Source organism: Thunnus albacares, chromosome 19 (assembly GCF_914725855.1).
Source record: "Thunnus albacares chromosome 19, fThuAlb1.1, whole genome shotgun sequence".
NCBI lineage: Eukaryota > Metazoa > Chordata > Actinopteri > Scombriformes > Scombridae > Thunnus > Thunnus albacares.
The window spans coordinates 21613296-21634243 of record NC_058124.1 but is presented as its reverse complement, the minus strand read 5'-3'; the positions used below and the strand labels follow the sequence as shown (position 1 = coordinate 21634243).

Genomic DNA, 20948 nt, shown 5'->3' with positions numbered 1-20948 from the left:
TTGACACTAAAACAAACGTAACTTTGGACCAAAACTACTTGATTTGACCACATGAGCCTCATATATGATTCAGAATAATTTTTTTGCACACGAGGACTGATGATTTTATCCTCTGTCTCTAAAGGAATAACCTGAATGCCTGTATCAATAGGAGAATTGATTACAGCAGGATGATCAATAGATGTTTCAATGTACATATAGAAAAAATGTGAACCTCTCTCTGGTCTGTTTGTTCTCAAGTTTCTGGAATTATTTGAAATGTCATAAAGATTATATTTATAATACATATTGTATCTATTATATAGATGTTTATGTGTATTATTTAATGTATTTTTGTATTTTTCAAAAGACTTTTTGCTCTAATAAATAAATACTAACATTCTTGTACTCAAGTGAGTCTAAAATTTTTTAAAATGTATTAACATCGTATTGAGTGTCTCAGGTACACAGGGAAGCCTTACAGGGCTGTGTCGAGATCTGTTTTAATTTGTGTTTTTCTGTTGCATTGACACTCAATATCTCAGACTGCAAACAGCCTCCTATCTGCATGATCTACAGCTAAATCTTCTTTCTTTTACAGGAAAGTAACTTTATTTTAACATGGGAATGTCCTAAACTGTGTTAGAGTGACAGCTTTCAATGGGAGTTATAGTATTAATATGATGACAATATGCCTTTAAGGTCAGATGGGCCAATAAATCATCAGGTCACCCACAACTTAGCATTAAACTCAAAACTTATAAGAGAAAAATACACTTGAAGCAGGTAGAGATCAATGTGAATAGGTTTATTGTGCATAAAGAGCAATACAGAGCAAACTAAGGTCTTTATCCCGGGATAAAGAACCTCCTGCAACATCATAAAACATGATATTATATACCTTTTACAACATCTCCTACTGTGGAGCTTATTTTCTAGACTCCACCTCGTATTTTAATCTTATTCAAAACTATTCTGTCATAATTGCTGAGTTCATTAGTGACCTTGACACTTTGGTTATAATCCAAGTAGGATTTCTCTTAGGAATAATATTGTCTCAGCATCTTCCACATTTCTCAAAATAAAAACGGACTTAGCGGCATTTTATCATCTTACACAGAGAACCAAAATGTTACACCACAGATTAGCCTCCTTTCTAACCCTGGGAACTGTCTCTTATTGACATAAATGTTATCTTTGCACATTCACTGGCACATCCATTTGATTACGGGAAGGTAGTTTCCACCACAACCTGTAGGAAGAGTTACACACTTACTGAGCTCTGTTCTGCAGTATTTAGCCCCACTCGGAGCAGGTTCAAGAGAATATCTGTGCACTCTAGTTTGAGAGACACTATGTGTGTGTTTAAGTTTTCCCGGGTGAACTTCCTCTTCACTTGTGTGGGTCTGTTGTTCTTGCTGTTGGACGTAGTGCTGGATATATACGCCGCTGTGTCTTTCTACCAGGAAAAGGCCTACATATGTCTCGGTATCCTGCTGCTGATTCTGGTGGGCTCATCAGTTCTTGTTCAGATGTACAGCTGGCTGTTGTATAGTTATGAGGACTGTGAGAGGTGCCTGAGCCGGAGCAAGCTCAAGCTGCTACACGTGTTCCAGCTGGGGATCTTCTTCAGGTGGTATGAATCTTTGGGTGTTGCCACAGGCTGTTTTTCCTTCCCTGACCGGGAGGATATCACAGAGTACCTGAGCCACGACCTTGGTTTTCTGCGGCTCATAGAGACGTTCTCAGAGAGCATCCCTCAACTCCTCCTCATGCTCACCATCATCCTGCAGCAGGGTCATCTGAACCCTATAACAGGTGCAGTATGTTACTCATTTCTCAAAGCTTCATTGTGGTGGCATTGTGTGTAACTATGTATAACAGATTTAGTCATTAATGACTGTACTGGTCAGGAATTAATTAAGGGAAAATGCTTTGTCTAGAACTAAATTAGAGGTAAGATTAATGTATAGAAGTAAAAATACAGATGTGGCTCTATTGAAGACCACTCTGATATCAGTTAAAAGGGCCAATGAGGCTTCTTGAATATATTATTTTAATACAATTAATGATCCTTTCTTTGAATGGTCATAAACCTAAGTAAATTCACTCAGGTGCTGTACTTTCCACTTTTCAGAGGGAAATATTGTACTTTTTACTCCACTACATTAGACCTTACATTACATGACATTATCATAAGGATTATTTTTGGTTAAAAAAAACAAAAGTAACTCAAATAGAACCTGTTGACAGGATGTTTGTTAGATTATCCAAAAATATCTGTGACACATAAGAAAAAAAAAAGATACAATGCTGCTGCATTTTTAAAATGTCATATTCAAATGCTGTGAACACATTCATCTGGTCGTCTGGGTAAATGAAACCAAAAACTATCTGCATGGCCAGATACTAAACTAGCAGATGTGATTTTTTACTTTTGGTGAGTTTAGACTTAAAAAAAAACTATCTTGAGGATTACCAGAGTTAAACGTTATGCAATATCCTCACAGCACAATTATAATCTTTTGTCTTTTCTAGAAGCTGTTGAGTCCAACACTGTACTAAATGTACTAAAGTGAAAGTATCAAACAAACAGCACATGTGCATGGAAAGGTTACTCCATCAATGATCTGACCAGGAGCTTTGCTTTAGTCTGATTTATAGTTTTCTTTGTGAGACGTTGTAGCTTCTCTCATGGTGACCTCTTGTCCTCCTCAGTGTTGAAGGCATTCGGGTCAGCCTCAGCCATCGCCGTCAGTGTGACCATGTACCACTGCTCCCTGCGCTCCTTCCTGCCAGACAAGAAAAAGCAGCCGCCGTCTTCTCTGGCGGTCTATTTCCTCTGGAACCTCTTCCTCATCTCGTCTCGCCTCATCGCCCTCGCCCTGTTCGCCTCCGTTCTGCCCTGTTTCATCTTCACTCACTTTCTTTGCTCCTGGCTGGTTTTATTCTTCTTTGCCTGGAGATCCAACACCGACTTCATGGAGAGCCCTTGCGGAGAGTGGCTTTACCGGGCCACAGTGGGCCTCATCTGGTACTTTAACTGGCTCAACGCGGTCGAGGGGAGGACGAGGTACAGGACTCTGCTCTACCACGGGTACATACTGGCTGATATTGTCCTCCTCTGCAGCTTGTGGTGCTGGAAGATGAGCACAGAACCACCTTCTTTTGAAATCCCACAGTTGTACGCTATAATCACTGCTGCCTGTGTTGTTTCAGTTTACATTCTCGGCCTCTTATTTAGAAAAGTATATTATAAGTTCTACCATCCAAACCTTGCCAAAGACGAGTTAAAAGGGGGCCCTACTGAACAGGAGCTAATGAGGAGTAATACAATTTCTACAGATGTGGATGTGGACATCATTCTTCAAACTACGTCTATTACAGTTCACAGCATGCCCAGCTCACCAGCGCCCAACGTTAAATGCTGCAATAAAAAAATGAGGAAGTTGGCCGAAAACTTCTACTTTTCCTAACCCGCATCACTCGACATCCACTGGACACTGAGGTCAGAGACAAACTCTATTCAAACCTACTTCTCACTATTTTATTTAACTTTAATTGGTGACAAATTAAACATAGTTTAATGTCTTGCACCATTTGTGGAGGATTCACAATGTGCACTGAACCAGATCTGAAAGGTCAAGAGTGACTAAACAAACACGAGCAAACTTAGACAACCATCAGATAACCTGAGGCAAAGGAGAAGCTGTGGTTTTCTGCACCTAGCAAACATCCCAAAGTTGTAATCTTGAATGTAAAAAGAAGAAGTTCAAAAGTTCCAGAGGTTCTCCTTTTTCTTTTTGTGGGATTTTTTTTCCTGAGGGCTTTTTGCTAGATCTCTTTGAGACTCTCTTTAGTCTTTTAGCTTTTTAAGTTTTTTTGTATCTTACTTTTTGTGTCTTATATCACTTATTTTGTAAAACCAAATGAAACTGGTTTGTATTTTTATACACTTCAACCAACGTTCCTGACTTGTGCTCATCTCTGTTGTCTTCTGGTTTCTCCCAGATAAGCAAAGACGCCTCCTTTGGGATAAACTGACATTAGTTTTAAATTCACTTACATTAAAAATTACGATGAAGTTTGTTCAGGATAAACTTGTAGTGTTTATTAAGTAACAGGATGGTAATGCTTCAGATTTATTGACTGAGGCTCTAAAGGAATAACCTGAATGTCTGTATCGATCGGAGGAATAATTACAGCAGGATGATCAATAACTGTTTCAATGTACATATAGAAAATAGAGTTCTGTATTAAAATAGAATTGAAAAAATGTGAAGCTCTCTCTAGTCTGATTGTTCAAGTTTCTGACATTATTTGAAATGTTATAAAGATTATATTTATAACACATATTTTTTATGTCGATGTAGATGTTTTTGTGTATGATATAATGCATTTTTGTATTTTTTAAAGACTTTTTGCATTAAATAAAAACAAACATTCTTGTTCTCAAGTGAGTCTGAAACTTTTTAAAATTTATTTACATTGTATTGAGTGTCTCAGGTACACAGGAAAACCTTACAGGGCTGTGTCGAGGTCCCAAACAGCTACGGTGGTGGTGGTGGGGAAAATAGTGATTATTATGTATTTAAATTAGCATTGATTATTATGATAGTGTTCAATTTACAGGATCACATTCAGGCTTCTCTACACGTCCCTATGTAGCCTCACAGGTCCTTGACGATGAGATGAAATACATTTTTAACAAAATAGAAAAAAAAAAAAAACAGACACAGCACATTAAAAATAACAGTATTTGGCATTGGGAAAAAACAAAAAACAGAGGATACGTCTACAAATATAGCCCCTTAAACATTGCATGGTCATATTTGATAGCCATGGGATACTCCAAAAACAGACATGACATGCAGACAAAAATACAGAAAAACACATTCAACAAGCTAGCTCCGGAAACAACGATTGCATATGGTCTCTCAATTTTCCCAAATGTGTGTCAGGACTGACAGATGTACCCATTTCCCTTGGATTCACTTAGGTAGTACAACACTGAACAATCAAAAAGCATGCCTCGTTAAGCCTGCTTTTAATCCGATCTGCATTAAAAAAATACCATGTTACTGATTGTGATTGTCTCTAAGCGATGCTAAGCGTTTCACAGCAACAAAATAAACGTAATCTCCTTTTTTCAAGAGTCTAAACACAAAGCAGACGTGATGTTTGAGAAATTACATTTCCTCTAATAGATTTAAAACAAATGTATTGTCACTCCAAATTGAGATATATCCATCCTTGAAAGCATTGAGAAGTAACTGTTCTTAACCCGTCACTACAATGGGTTTCTTTAAAAACACTGAGCAATCGACATCTTCCCCTCCAAAATAAGAGTTTTCTTGAATATCTTTCGAATACAGTGCAGACAGGACAATTAAATCAAACAAACCTACAGGAGCTTTACAATGAGCCTCTTAAAAAAAAAAAAAAAAAAAGAAAATATTGAGTTTAAAAAAAAAAAGTAAAATAACACTTTGGATAATATAACAATGCAGTGATAAATGCACTAAACAAAAAAAAAAAAACTTACATATTTCCCTTTGAGATTATGCATACAGATGATGGTTAAAAAGGCACAATATAAATATGCACAGCCACGCAAGACACACAAACAAATACACAGAAATACACATTCTTAACGGTCAAGCTGCATGTGTGTAAATCTTCTTCAGGCTCAGTATTGTTCAGTCGTAATCTCGTACGGACCAAGGGGAAGGTCGACCCTTCCTGCTTTCCTCATTGCCAACAACAACAACAACAACAGAAAAAAAAAAAAAAAAAAAAAAAAAACCCTTGAAATACAGTTAATGAGCAAAAAACCAAGTAGAAATGTATTGCACAATCTTGTGTTTTTCTTTCTTCCCCCTCGTCTCCAACATGACTTAGCAAACTCGTGGGTCGTCATGTGGCCGAGTGATGATAATTCAGAAAGGTGTACAAGTGATTTTGGGGATTGCAGTTAACGAGATTCTCCAAGTTTCCACAATGAATGAAAGCTTAATCAAATACAACTTGACAGACTGATTCACTACGGCTGCAACTCAGTTATTTTCATTTTTTTTTGATTAACATGCCGATTATTTTCTCAAATAACTGCTCAAGGTGACGTCTTCAAAACGTCTCGTTTTGTCCGACCAACAGTCAAAAACTGAAAGATATTCAGTTAATGTTATATAACAGAAAAGCAGCAATAATCACATTTAATAAACAAGGTAAAGTTTGGCTTCTTTTACTCAAATTAAATTATTTGATAATTGAAAACATTTCTAGATAAGGTTTTCTGTTCATCAATTAATCAACTTTTTTTTGGTAAATGACTGCACTGTGAAATTCAGCTGCATCAACAAAGCATTTCTGGTTTTTAAGAGTAATGAATTATACTCTTGTAACTGACTAACAACTTATTTTATCAGCCCTGTATTAAGAAAACTGCTTTTGTCAAATTGTACAACAGTTTAAAGTAGATTTCTCTGCTCCCACAACTCACTGTCATTGTAATGAGATACTTCAACCATCCAGCAATTAATTAAATGAGGAAACAAACAAACAAACTCTGAACTGTTTATGATCAGAGGCTGAGAGCCTTCACATTTTCCTGCTTTGACTTAAAAAACACTGAACATGCAGAAAACATGAATCGGATCATTTGTTAGCAGGGTCACGTTATCCCTTTTCACACCATTAAAACAACATAAACGGCCAACCGCTCTCCAATAAACCATTATTTATGATGTATTTATGATGCGTTTATGTATTTAATACAATATGTATTGTGCCGCTTTCATCTAAACACTTTTCAAAGCTTTGTTTGCAACCAAGCTGGTCTCCTCGTGGGATTTCAAGGACACTTAAGGACTGTGCTCTGAGGAACCCGAAGGACCGGCTGCGTCTATGTACAAACAGTATTCTTTGATAACTGTTGCTGTCCTGTGAAAACCATGCATCTCCAAAAATGTCAAACTTTAAAAACGACAGCCTTGTGACGATGCATTTTTCAGGTAATCAACTGGGTTTTGTAGCTTAGAAAGTAGAATATCCTCAACACATAAAGAAACAAAAAAAAGATGATAAAATCTGGAGATACATGGCTTTCATTGGGCAGCAACCTTTTGCTCAATAGCCTATGCATTGCTTTACTAATAATACTACGACTAGCGGGGCAGGAAATGTAGTTTGTTGTCTACCAGCCAAAGCAAAGTGCAGCTCTGCTCTCCTGGCAGTCTCGCGTCGCTGCTCACACTGATCGGTGTTTGGTTTTTATGTTTAGTGCGTATTTCCTGCCCTGCTTTACTACCTCTCATATTCCTACATAAAAAGGTCAGTTCTGGTTCGTCTGGTGGCAGGTGCATGACAGAAGCCTCCGATCACCTCTCAAGCACATGCTTTACTGACCACATATCACACACACACATATACACACACACACACACACACACACACACGTAAGAAGGACCACACGTCTCCTGTTGCAACACAGTGGAGAGGTCAGGACAGCTGACTGATAGTGTGGTCAGGTCAGGAGGGGAGGTCATGATATATTTTTTTTTTAACTCAATCTCGTACCTTATGTTAAATATTGGATTATGATACTTGATGAACGTCAGTAACTTAATAACTGCAAAAAAAAAAAAAAATTAAAAAAAAAGATGCTTTCAAGTCTTGGAATGAGTGCAAAACAACCCAGAAAGAGATTTTTTTTTTGTTTTTTTAAAAGAACGAATTTGATATTATTCATGCAATTATACAGATTCTGAAAGAAAAGCTAAAAACAACCCAAGAAGAGAACGCCAATAAAGAAAAATGGCCCTTTGGTTGTTTAAATCCAGAGATAGTAATTAGGAGGATAACGCTCATCGCAGGAGATTTTGGTTCTTAGAAAGAAATCAAGATAAAGGCCAAAAAAAAAAAAAAAAAAAATGGATGTCTTCCCTTCTGCGTCCAAATCAGTGCCAGTTTCAGCCGTGGTGAGGTTAGCTGCCGTAGAGGAGGGAGTGCTGGGCGTGAGGAACCTTAATTCAGCCGACTGCGCGTCCAGTCTGTTTCTCACAGTCGAGCTCCGACCCAAAGTCCGCCCTCAGTACATTTACCATCACACAGTCAAGTCATTAGTCGCCAGTGAGAGCCAATTGGTGTTTGTAATATGCGAGTGAATATCGTTTGGGGGGGGGGGGGGGGGGGGGGGGGGGGGGGAGGGGAGGGAGGGGGGATGGCGGAGGATTCTCAATCAGTGTCACTCCACAAACCGCCAGGATGACGACTAAAATTTGTCCTGTATTGTGCGACATTCCTTGCCGCAGCCACCGCCGCCGCCTCTGCCTCCTTTACAAGAAGTCCAGTTCCAGCGCTTGGTGTAGGGACACGAGGTCGCCGTGAGTGGAGATCCGCCAGAAAGGCATGTTGTGCTGCACAGAAACACACACAAATCAGCTGCTTTAGACATGCGGCAGGACGTATGTTGGCGTGTTTTAAGATAAAACAAGCACCGTACTGACTTTGATTGCTGCAAGGCTGGTTGGCGTTCATTCAACCTCATCAATAATGCCGTTATTTAACTGGATCCGTTATCACTTAATTTTCATAGACTAGTTTAAGTGTTTTTCATATTGATTCAGGATTTTATTCGAGTATACAGTCTTTCACATCATTTTCTTCAGGACACAGAATGAGACACGGAAACTAAAACTTACCTGTTTCGCTGCAAATTCCTCATCTCGACCGTCACCTATCACCACGTAAGTCACTTTCTTCCCAAAGCGAGAGACGATCCTCTCGAAGCAGCTCTCTTTCCCTGCACGAAAGGAAACCACAGAGAAAACGTCACATTATCTCGAGGCTGACGTGACATTAGAAGGTAATTTATGGAGCACGTTACTCGGCATTATCATGCGTACCTATTTTTGTGGCGCTGTAGATGTTCTCGATGGGGAAGACGTCTCCCAGGCCGTAGAGCAACACTTTTGCCAGAGCTGGAACCAGCTGAGTGGTGGTGACCAACACATTCATACACTTTCCCCTGTTGGTGGGAGTATCACAAACACACAAGAGTACATACAGGCTTTAAAATGAAGCCACAAAGCTTTATTAGAGCACAAACTGATGTGGGACCAGTTCTTCAGTTTAGACTAACATCACGTTATCAGGCTGAAATAATCCTGTTAATTCTCACGTTGCTAATTTGGTTGTTTGGAGGCAGTTTGAGGACTGATTTGTTCATCCTGGATGTTTGTTGAAAGGACTGGATGTTGCAATCCCTCGTTAACATCAGGGATTGCAACATCTAGTACTGAAATAAAAAGGCCAAATGAGTACAGAGCTGAAACCAGGATGAGCATTCATATGACATAATGAAGATGTGAGACTAGTGAGGTTTTCCCTCAGTGGAAGTGCACGAGACTTTTCAGTGGTTATCATTCACATGCTATGATGATGAAACGTTACTAATAATCTCAATGAAAATCATAATTGTCAGCAAAGTGAGCTCTGCATGTAACATGTTTTAATGCAGAAATAAGAAATTCTCAACTGTCATATGTTGTGGCTCCACTGGTCTTTTAACAGTCAGCATCAGTTTGTCTTTTTACTTTAAGTATCTCAAAGTACATTTGGATTGGTCACTTTTTTTTAGTGTGATTTATTTTGTTGTCATGTGTATCATAAATGGCTCTTCATTATGAGAATTTAACAGTGATAATTACACCAACAGATCATGACAGTTTCTTAATAACCTGCATGTTCTTTTCTAAAAGTCCTTATATCGACATTCTTTCATTATAAATCCGAGAAAGTGAGAGTTTAGTAGCTGAAAATTAGTTCATGTTTGAAGTTCAAAATTCTAACATGGATAAATAAGTTATCCACGTACAAAGAACGAGGCCCAGACAATAAAACAAAACTTCTGACTCCTGTGTTTGTGCCCATCTGAATAACTAAAAAGTAGATATTCTCATGTAATGTTGAGATTTAAACATGTTGAAACTAAACCTCAGTGTTTTGAACAGTGTCTGTGGTTGGATCACGTTCCTTCCATCTATTACTCAACTCACGTTTATTTGGGTTACTGCAGGGGAAACTTATCTGACTTGCTGTTAATGTTTAAACTAAAATCGTCACCACAGTCTAATTATTCACAAAGACTGGAGTTGTGTGTGTGTGTAGACTGTAACAGCCAGTGAGGTGCAAAGTTCTCTTAAAATAATAATAATAATTATCCTCAGACCTGGACTGGATGAGCAGCAGAGATTTGAGCGCTGTGCTGAGCCAGGCGTCTGTAACGTTCTCGATCTCAGACTGAAGACGTATAAGCAGCTCCCTCTTCATAGGACTCAACAGACCTGGAGGAGAAAAACATGAGCTCATGAAGCAACTTTATCTACAACCTTAATACTACACGTTTCAAACATCACTCTCAGATGTATGTAAATGTAACATCACTCTCATTTTACTCTTTCCAAATGTCTGAGATGATGTGTTGACCACATTTTGTTGTTGTTGAGATTGAACCGTCCAAAAACAGAATTCCACAGTTAAATATTTAAACAGCAAAAATGTAGCAGACACACAAACACACAAAAGGTCTTGAACACAAACACACAGAGCTCTCTGTTTATTTCAACCGCTGGGCTGAAACGGTACCATGTGTGTCTGACACAGCCAGGAAAATTGGGGGAAATTCAGATCTCCCAGTGTTGTTTGTTTCCTTTTGCCTTTTGGATATTAAGACTGTAGAGCCACTTTTATTGTCATCAAACATGTTGGCATTCAAAAGGGCTGTAAGCACTCTGAGGGATTTCTTAGCAAAGCAAAACAAAAACACCAAAAAACAGGCAATTCACATGATGATACCGAAGAGTGGATGTGATGGAAGAAGAACGTCTGAACACCGTCTACTGACTTGGAAACCTTTATTTAGATGAAGTAAAAGAAGGTTTCCAAGCAGCCTTGTTGTATTATTATAAAAATGCTTGGCAGTAACCTGTGATTTAAAACTGCAGCTGTGAAGAAGAGTTTTGATGCAAACTTCACCTCCTACGTTTCCCTTGTAGCTGTTGTAGATCTCTTTTAGCCGGCGGTAGCGAAAGGCCAATTTGCGCATCCACTCCACCCCTCCCTGGACTCCTGTAGTGGCTCCTGACGCCCCTCCGCCACTGGGACCATTAAAGCCATCCGCCAAGAAGTTGTAGTTACTGAAGTGGAGACAAACACCAGTGATTAGTCTTCTAAGAGTAAACGTGCAAACATGTAGACATAGATGGTCCAGTTATGTTATGTATTTGTGACGAAGCAAAATTAATTGTGTTTGTGTGTTTAAAGTCACCTCAGGTCCTGTCCATTGTCATCAGAGGCCACATCCTCAACATGGACCTGATCACATTCCTTAAAACAAAAAGTAGATTGGTTCTTTTCCCTGCTGTTTCTATAAACCATAAACTTAAACAAAGACTACAACATCCATACCAGTGACTATTGGTCCCTTTAGAGGGGAAAATAGGTTTTTACTAAGGTTGAGAAATTCATCATCAAGTTAATGTAGCTTTGCAACTGAAGTTGCTTTATGACTGACTGAGCTTGAAAACACCCATTTTCAGGGGGCAGCACTTCTAGTTTGGTTTTTGTTGGATGCAAACAACTTGTCTATTAATGTAGTTTTACTGGTTTTTAATGACAGCCCACTGTGTTTACGCCCCTTTCTAATTGATTTGAGCAGGAAATTCATGATACATTTTAACTGGTAACGTTGTTTAAAAAATAGATTTGGGAGAATAAGGAGGTTTGTACCAGCTGCTGTGACTGGTAGTAAAAAAACAACACTTCTCATTGTACCTCAAGGTCATTGAAGAAAAGGTGGGTGTCTGCCAGCTCAAAGATAAACTCCTCCATCTGCAAGCCCAAGTTCAGCACGGTTGCCGGGTCCTGAACACGAACACGAACACGAACACGAACACACACACAATAAGAACCACAATAAATAGTTTAGACAATAAACTGTCTTTTCATTTGATGTTGTCTGCTCAAAAAAATGTATTTACAGAGACAAACCTTGCCAAACTTCTGTGCGTAGGAGCCTGTCAGCAGTGAGTGGAATATAATAATAGTCTCATCCAGATCCCACAGAAAAATGCGCTAAAAAAAAAAAAAAAAAAAAAAGCAGGGAAACATTATTTTACTCTTTGCATTCTAAAAACATTTGTTCTTTTTTATGTTTTATAAATTACAGAAAGAAAACATGGAACTTATTCTACTCCTTACATTATTATCTTTCATGTAAAATTAAGACAAAAACCAACATTTATGTGCTTTTACTTTGTCAGTTTGCTCCATAAATTTTGGACTTGACTACTGTAACTGTGCTTTATATCAACTAGTACTTTTCAGACATATTAGCATGCATATGGGTGCAGATATTTGTTTGCTCTGTTGGTTAATAATAATTAGCACCACAACTAAATGAAGTCACTACATGTTTACCTCCAGGTCACTGTCAGTAGGTGGGGAGCTATCAGGCTTCTTGCCCTTCCCTTTGGCTTTGCCGACTGAGTTCCTGCGTCCGACCTCGTCTTGGTCTCTGGCTCCAGCAGGAAGAACCACACTGGTAGGAAGGGCCGCACCTGCCGGGAGGTTCTCTGGCGGGGACGCATCTTATTACAAGAGAAAAAGTCTGACATCAGTGCTTAATACATTGCTTCTGTTGTCTCTCAAACATGTGTAGTATTACAGAGAACACATCCTATACAGTGTAGAGGTGATGAAACTCAGTGTGATCACATGCTGTTTTTGAAACCTAGTATTGAAAATCACCTCTGGGAGGCAGTCCAGCTGATGCTGCCTCCTCTGACTTTACAGCTGAATATCCGGCTACGTCCACACTGGCACTGTGATCGTCGCTGCTGGGCAGCCCGGCAGGCACATAACTGGGAGGCAGGGCGTAGTACTGAGAGAACTGACCCTGTCCCAAAGAGTTGTAGCTGCTGAATTCCTGAAAAACAAAAAACAAGAGTGAGATAACCTCCCAATCACCCTCCACGTCACAAAACATTCAAGTCCTGTTTTCGATGAGCGAGTTGAGCCCGACCCTCGAGATGGAAACTTTATTCTCAGAGTATGAGAAGTTTGTATGTGTGTTGAAAGAATATGGAACAAATTTTGTCTTGTTCCTTTAAGACTCTGCCAGGATTTGTGCCTTTTTTCCTGCAAGAGTCCTACTTCTGTATATTTGTGGCAACAGTTTGTCTAATGTTTTAAATTTATAACATGTATGAGTGTTGATTTTCTTTTGATGTTTTGATCATTTTAAAAGATGCACTGCACTTAGAAATATACAGGGTTTTATTTGTGCTGCTAATTAATTAAAAACAGACACTTTTTGTGAGACACAGACAGAGTTTTGCTCATTATTTCTTAATACGAATGTACTTCTTACCTGGTGGGCCGTCGTGGTAGAGGCTGTGGTGGCAGCCGTAGCTGAGGGGATGTTGGAGTACACACTGGATGTTGTGAAACTTGAGCCTGGAGAAAGAGAGAACTAATTTAAAACTAGAAAATATTACTACATGGTGTTTAAAGTGAGTAACAACAAGAGAGGAAAACAGAGCGGTGCCACTCTGAGTTCAAACTCTCCTTTATATTTTCAGTGCTTCACAGATTTGCAGAGAGTGTGACGGCGTTATCATGTGAGACAGAGTGACGTTGCAGCTTGCCTTGGCTGGGGTATGAGTAGTGCAGCTGGCCTGGCTGGGTTGAGGTATATGTGGTGCTGAAGCTGAGAAACCCAGGCTGGCCACCAGAGGGCGCCTCAGGCGGCCCTGTCTCTGTTTTTATGACTGGCCACATAGCACCTGAAGATGAAAGAGAGCAACGGAAGCAGAAAATAAAAAGGGGCAGCAAGAGGAGTGGGGTCATTAAAGACAAAGCAAAGTTAAAGAAACCAGGTCCTCCAGTCAAGATGTGGGCTTTGTGTGTGAGCAGAGATCAAAAGCAAATCAATTCCGCAGCGCCAAAGCACAGTAAGGCCTCTAAAGCATAGTGACAAAGGTGCAGTGCTGGGTTTTTAGTGAGCAGACAAGTGTTAAAATAGATTGTTAAGAGTAGGAACGGGGACTAACCAAAGGGAGGGAGGCCGTAGGTTTGGCCTGTCTGGGGGAAGGCTGAGTACACGGTGGACTGGGCCAGAGGAGGAAAGGCCACCTGGCTGGTGTACGACGTCACTGCAGGACTGAGAGGAAGGAGAGACAGAGAGCAACAATCAGTACCTGCAATAAATCAGAGCTGCTGGGGTTTCCCGATCGCCTCCTCGTTAGAAAGCATTCCAAATAACCGCAATATCTGCAGACCTTTGTTGCATGTCCCCTCTCTCTACCCACATTTCCTGTCTGTCTGACCTTTCACCGATCAAAAATAGAAAGGCAAGATGCCAAAGTGTTACCTAAAATAAATAAAAAATCTGAGGAATGCTGCCAAATGCACACATACAGTCTCGAACCCAGACATAGTAGATATAACACATCTAAAGCGTTTTCTATAGCACCACACAAAACTGAATTTAATCCCCTTTTTCTTCACCATCACGTTTGCTATTTACACATATTGTTTTGTTGTGTTAGATGTGATTGATTTAATTTGATGTGTTTCTTATGCATCTATGTGACACCTATTTTACAGCCTTCCTTGAAAAAGAGATGATGGGTGCTTTTCACTTGGTTAATTTATGTTTTCTCACGTCCTCTCTCTCCTCCGTCCTCCAGACGTGACCCAGAAAAATACTCTTTTAACTTTGTTTTCATAAATAAGCCAAAAGGCTTCTCCTTTCCTCTTTTCCGTTTCAAGTATGTCTCAACTCCTTCAGGAAAATATGACGCCGCACAGTCACGTGTGTCCTATAAAAATCATCCTGAGCCTGAAAAGGAAAAGTAATATTTTATTTAAACATATTCTGCAGGCTACAGCTGTTTTTAAATTGCTCCTTTACGTCGATTCTGTTCTTTCAGTAATTAATGGATTTAAATTGTCTATTTGTGTCTAATTCTTTGACGGCCAGACACTGCTACAGATCTATAAGCAAATGACAGGTAGCAGGTGTTTTCCTTCCAGCTATCACTATGTAGAAATTATCAAGTAACCGTTTGAAGTGTTAATTATTTGTACATGAATTTTAAGTTAAACTGTTTCTCAATTATTTCTAAATATTGATAGCTGACTTCTTCATATTTGACAGTGGAGATGCTGTGGGTCATGAGTAGTTGTCGCCTAAAATTGATGCAGGATTGAGTGAGGTAGTCCAGTTTGATTAATTAAAATCCTCTTCCTCACATCTTCGCTGGGAGGAGCTGAGACGTGAGTGAGGAGACAAGTTAGCCAAATGAAAAGCACTCATCATATCTCAAGAGACTTCCTGGTTAAATTAACAAAATAAAAATCCAGAGGTCACACATTTATACATGCCACAGGACATGAATCAAATATTTTCATGTAGAGGTCAATATTAACGGTTGTCCCAAGCTGAGCAGCACCTAATATTGGGTTGCTGCAAAGGCACAAGAGCAGGAGTTGCTTATCTAGTTGTGTGTTGCAACGTTTAAGAGGTTTGAAGAAATAATCACTTGTTGCACTTCACATAACCGCTTAATAATTGTCTAAATGTAAATTTAGTTTAACTTCTTAACTTTACTAGCACCTAACTCCAGCTGCAATGATTGATTATAATAGTTTTGAGTCATTTTTTTTTTAGAGAAAAAAATGCAAAAATGTCCTGGTTTCTTTAGTTCTCTATAATAGCAAACTGAATATCTTTTGGTTGGGACAAGAGAAGACATCAGAGGATCATCTTGGGCTTTAAGAAACAGTGATCATCGTTTTTCACCATTTTCTGCAATTTTATGGAACAAACAACTAATCTAGAAAATAATAGATTACTCAATAACTATTGTTAGTTGCATCCCTCCATCTAACTAACCCAAGCTTAAACATATCCAGCGTCTAAATTCACCACTTATTGAAGTGTCTTCCCAGGAACAGCCGTAAACATGTGTGTGTTCAGTCTACATTTCATTGTGCAGAGTGTTGTCTCTGTGCAGAAAAACACTGTAGAGCAGGAAAACAAAGCTGCAGCTGCAACCAATATAAATACTTAGTGTCACTGGGCTGGTTGTTATTTGCAGTGTAAATAAAACGGTTGCACGCTGTGATCCTGTGCCATATTTCACATAACAGGAAAGTAAAAAAAAAAAAAAGTGGTATAAGTAGTTCAGTTAAACACTGATCACTTCATAAATCTGTGTTATAATAGAACATCATAAATGAAAAGATTCACAGTCGTTTCGTTGTGTTTACTCACTTGCTTCCTTGATAAACCTGCTGAGTGTATTCAGATGTGGCCGTTGTGTCTGTGGCTGCCAAAAAAACAAAAATGGCTTCAGTTCGACACGCAAAAGCAGCTGTCTATCCTCTAGACCTTTATTATACACTGTCCGGTATTGAGATTGTGTTTCTGTTCGTACCAGAGTGTGCATACGAGTTCATGGAAGCACCACATCCTTGAGGTGCCGCCCCTCTGTCTGCGTCCGACTGCTCCGGATCCCCTGCGATCAGAGACGAGCCGTCAGTATCCTGCAGCAACGTTTCTGGCCGTCGACGGCCTTTTTTCCACATTTTCTGCTTACCTGGATCGAGTTGGGTGGTGGACAAGGCAGAGTAAGAGCTTTCCTGCTCTGATGAACCTAACACAGCGGCTGGGCTCCCATCCTCACCCAAATTACTGGAAGAGAATCCAATTCCATTTTAAATATTCTGCTGCTGTTTCACAGTCGATTAATGTGTATTAAATTAAATCTGGTGAAAAGGCTGAAATAACATAATCATATAATAATGATTCAAAATAAGACACATTGTCAGAATCAATTTATGAGTAGCCTGTTCAAAACTCTACATTTTCTCTTAGTAGTTTTCCATCAGCAATTTAAAACAAAACATCACATTTAAAAAGATTCAAAATCAATTTAAAAGATTCAAAAGAACAGAAACGGAGCTAAAAATCTAAAATTAGTGAAGACCAACCTTTGTTCTTTCTCAAGTCCACGGTCTAACTCAAGCTTGGCTTTCTTTGCCTGTACACACACACACACACACACACACACACACACACACACACACACACACACAGTTTAAATAACATTTTCTCTGCTTTCTTCATCAATACCATAATCAAAACATAAACACGTTTTTAAAGAAAATCAGGCCAACTTTGCTTTACTTCGGCTTTCAGAGACCGGTGTGACATCAGCAGGAATGTTTTTCATCAATTGTTTTAAATAAATCTATTTCACAACATATAATTATTTAACATTACTGACTGCAGTGAAAAGCTTGATGAAAACCCTTTAGTCAACAAATCATGGAGATACGTTATTTTCACTGAACAGCAATAAAATGCAAATCAGTCGTTACAAGAACCAACAATGTCTTAAAAGTGGTTATTTTGTCTGATTAGCAGCAAAAACAGCACAAGATCAATGGATTTATAATAATGTGAAAAAGAGCAACAGCAAATGTTCAATGTCAGTTTGTCAATGTTGTCACTGATTAATTTTCGGTTAGTCAATTAGTCTGTTACTCATTTCAGCACTGAAAGTGAACCTCACATGTCCAGCTATGCATTTTGTTTTCTCAAGTTTAATTCAACCCTAAAATCCACTGAAATCTAATATCAACTTTGGCTGGTCAAGAAAGAAAATTTACTACATTTATGAAAGTGAAAACCTGCAGCTTGAAACCAAACATGAGATATGAAATGTTCCAATATTTGCACGAACCTCGTGATACACCCCCCCCCGACCTGCTGTGTTGATGTCGTTTCATGTACACTCACCGGCAGCTCAGGCAGCTCCTGCGAGTCATCCATCTCTGCAGCAGAGCGACCCGACATGTCTGCACACTCAGCCTACTCTCTGTACCTGGAAAGCCTGTCCGGACCCTGCTTTACACCACCACAGGAGCAAAAAAAACAACAACACATAGGCACAGAATAAATGGCTGGGGGTAAAGCCTTATGTAGTTTTCCGATGCGTGATCCTCCCCTCCCCTTGTCCCGTGAATGCTCATCGGTGCATCCCTCCCACGCCGCTATCAGGGGGGGTGATCAGCAGGGAGGTGGCGGCGAAGAATTAAGTGGGGCGCCCTGGTCTAATCTCTGGCACGAGAACTGCAGGTGAGGCACGTGTGGCACTGACGTCGCCCAATGTCCCCACCACTCTTGTGTTTATTGTGGGATTAAGGAAGCGTGCCACCTTACATGTGACCTAACCTACATTCAACAAAAACATCTTCTCCAGAAGCATTAGGTGCTCAGGTGCAAGCTGTCGTATCAATAGAAGCCATGGGGGGATAAGATCTAACCTCGATTTGTCCACTGCTCGCCTAACAGGCCTTTCCCCCCACGGCAGGAAAGATGGAGCTAACTGACATAACGTAGAAAATAGGTCAGATCGCAAATTAAAAACCCACACGGATGTGTCATGCAGTTGTTAATGGTGCACGTTCTTAATCATAAGTGTGCCACCTGCAATGGCTGGACCAAACTGAAGCATATGTCAGCTTATGCAAGATGTATGTGAATGAACTCAAACAAGTTTAACATCTGAAGGAAAATAAGGCCACTGGATCATTTAACCTACATACTTATGTTTTAGATATTCAGACCACAGGCTGCATAACCATAATCAGTTGTAGGAAACTAAACTTCAAACATGATTGAATCCAACAACTAAATCTATACTTTCTCAGCTGCACTGACCTCAAAAACATCTAAAGCTCTTGAGCAGCTGCTTTCAAGTAACGTCCTTATCCAGATGTTAATGCTGCTGCTGCTATTTTCTGATCAATCTGACAGACGTGAATTCACCAAGGCCGCCATCTCTCCAGCTATTGCCACAGGTAACCAAGCCACTGACAGTCACCCCTCCTCGGCCAGTATCACCACACTCGGGTTGAATGGTGCCATCTGAAGAACACCACAGCCCTGATACTGGATCCTCTGGGAGTCTCTGCTTGCAGTGGTGGTGACACACCTCCGCAAGTCAACTAAGCTGTGGCCTTGGGTGCTAAACTAAACATCTACCACCATACGTTACTGTTAATATTAAGTTGGATTCGTTTGACAAAACATTCAGAAATGCTTTATTTACGTTATCCAGAAATAAGTCTGTAATCTGGTGCTAACTGTGAAGAAAATAAACAACATTCTCAGTAGTTTGAGTTTATTTAGTAGTTTATAAGCTGTTGCTGGTTTTCAGAGAGAGCTATTTAAACTCAAGCAGGGCTGCAACTAACAAGTATTTCTATTATCGATTATTTTCTTGATTAATCAATTAGTTGTTTGGTCTATAAAATGTGATGTCCTCAAATGTCTTGTTTTGTCTCGACCACCAGTTCATAACCCAAAGATATTTAGTTTACTTTCATAGAAGACAAAATAAACCAGAAAACATTAATCGGTTGCTTGATTGTAGTCTTATTATTCATGTTTGCATGTTTAACTGATCTTATGTGCACTTATTTAAATATTTACTAAGTTATGCTGGCATAAACAAAGATGATCGGGCATCTTCCATTGTTTTACTTTTAAAACCCATCTCTTTTCTTGAGCCTTTTGATAGTCATCATCAGTCCTACAGACTTGGAAGGGGAGGTGAGGGGTATTCAGTTGGTTGCAATCTGCAACCTCACCGATATATACACACTGGTCCTTTAAATCCCATTTTTATTTATTTTATTCTACACTTTTATTAATTCCACCCCTTGATCCTCATAACTATGTCTTCATTTTCATTTGTTTGTATTTATCAGTCTCTGGTCAACCTTTGTTGTTTTTAAATATGCTCTATAAATAAATTGACTTGAATTAATTAAGTGTACCCACTGAACATGATGTCCATTTAACTGTAATAGAGTCTTATTTATTTTCCCTATAATTATTACCAAAATGTTAGTGTGGTTCCATACATTTTCTATTATTAATAACATTACAAGTTGCATTTTTACAGGTAAAAAGTACATCTTTGGTCAAGACAGATGAGGCTGTCTGCCTCTATCAAGCACTTCTGACATTCATTTGTGGTTGTAAGTTGATAAAATTGTGGCAGGCTATTGCTTAGTGATCATTTAACACTTTGAACCCCTCTGTCTGTTCTTCATGTCTGCAGCAGTGTTTAGTGTGAACGCTGCACATAAAAACACTGTCTGAAGGAACTCCCGTTAGCTGAAACCAGCAAATAATCCGGCCCGAGGACGGTTTGCTGTGAAGGTGAAATCTGACATCAGGCTATTTCCTGAAAATCAGTAGCTCGCTTGGTTTCAATTTGAATGCAGAAAAAGCTTGAAAATAACTTCCACAATTGGTTAGCAAACTCTCGAAGATACATATGGACAACTAACTAATACGACTTAAATGAGCGACCATGACAAACACTTTATACAGCGTGTCACACCAGCATTTACACGGCACCCACACAGACGTTAGCAAAACACGTTAGCAGAGCCGATAATATTTTCACACTCTTTATCAATACTTCATTTACAAAATCGGTGTCATCCACTATGGATTTTGCACACATTCCAGCTGAATAATCTAGGTTTATAGTTGGTTTAATAACTAAGCTGGCTGTCAGCTACTTAGTTTGGCCCAGGCGTGAAAGTTTTCCACCCCAGAGATTAGTCGGCACCAGCAGCCATAGCAGTGGGCACTGAAATGGCAGCGTGTGAAAGCATCTCTCTCCTGCTGCGGCCAAATGCAAAGCCACTCGCAACACAAACACTCCTGACACGCCAAAATGATCAAAGCCAGTCTTACCATTGAAGGAGTGAACCAGCAACGCTTTTATTTAAGCGTCTCCAACTGAACCCACTGTGCCAAGCTTTGTCTGTTGTTAGGGGAGCACTATTTTGCAGGAAGTTTACGTTGCTGGGCC

At 39.5% G+C, this 20948-nt stretch overlaps 2 protein-coding genes across 4 annotated transcripts; one reads left to right on the top strand and one right to left on the bottom strand.

The window, feature by feature from the left end:
• The first annotated feature begins 1238 nt into the window (after positions 1-1238).
• On the top strand, positions 1239-4159 carry LOC122969258 (XK-related protein 8-like). The gene is made up of 2 exons (XM_044334801.1): positions 1239-1797; positions 2698-4159. The coding sequence occupies exons 1-2, from the start codon at positions 1335-1337 to the stop codon at positions 3453-3455; spliced, it is 1221 nt and encodes a 406-aa protein (XP_044190736.1). The 5' UTR covers positions 1239-1334; the 3' UTR covers positions 3456-4159.
• A 277-nt stretch (positions 4160-4436) lies between these two features.
• On the bottom strand, positions 4437-20918 carry eya3 (EYA transcriptional coactivator and phosphatase 3). Of its 3 annotated transcripts, none has more exons than XM_044334810.1 (19): positions 20831-20918; positions 17852-17959; positions 17041-17090; positions 16647-16741; positions 16485-16565; positions 16322-16376; positions 14094-14203; positions 13689-13826; positions 13412-13497; positions 12790-12967; positions 12460-12629; positions 12031-12114; positions 11815-11904; positions 11309-11367; positions 11017-11177; positions 10211-10325; positions 8886-9007; positions 8682-8782; positions 4437-8396 (listed from the first exon to the last, which is right to left on the bottom strand). In XM_044334810.1, exons 2-19 carry the CDS (start codon positions 17906-17908, stop codon positions 8316-8318), a joined length of 1833 nt encoding a protein of 610 aa, XP_044190745.1. In that variant the 5' UTR covers positions 17909-17959; positions 20831-20918; the 3' UTR covers positions 4437-8315. The 3 variants fall into 3 exon arrangements, with proteins under 3 accessions (XP_044190745.1, XP_044190744.1, XP_044190746.1); XM_044334809.1 differs by having other exon boundaries at positions 17852-17956; XM_044334811.1 differs by lacking the exon at positions 13689-13826 and having other exon boundaries at positions 17852-17956.
• Positions 20919-20948: the final 30 nt, after the last annotated feature.

Excerpts from the sequence above, each read along its gene's own strand:
- LOC122969258 (XM_044334801.1), top strand. The coding sequence starts at position 1,335 with ATGTGTGTGTTTAAGTTTTCCCGGGTGAACTTCCTCTTCACTTGTGTG. Across the intron at positions 1,798-2,697 it reads TCATCTGAACCCTATAACAG|TGTTGAAGGCATTCGGGTCA; the intron begins GTGCAGTATGTT and ends TGTCCTCCTCAG.
- eya3 (XM_044334810.1), bottom strand. The coding sequence starts at position 17,908 with ATGTCGGGTCGCTCTGCTGCAGAGATGGATGACTCGCAGGAGCTGCCT. Across the intron at positions 11,178-11,308 it reads GACAATGGACAGGACCTGAG|TAACTACAACTTCTTGGCGG; the intron begins GTGACTTTAAAC and ends TCTCCACTTCAG. Across the intron at positions 10,326-11,016 it reads CTACAAGGGAAACGTAGGAG|GTCTGTTGAGTCCTATGAAG; the intron begins GTGAAGTTTGCA and ends TTTCTCCTCCAG.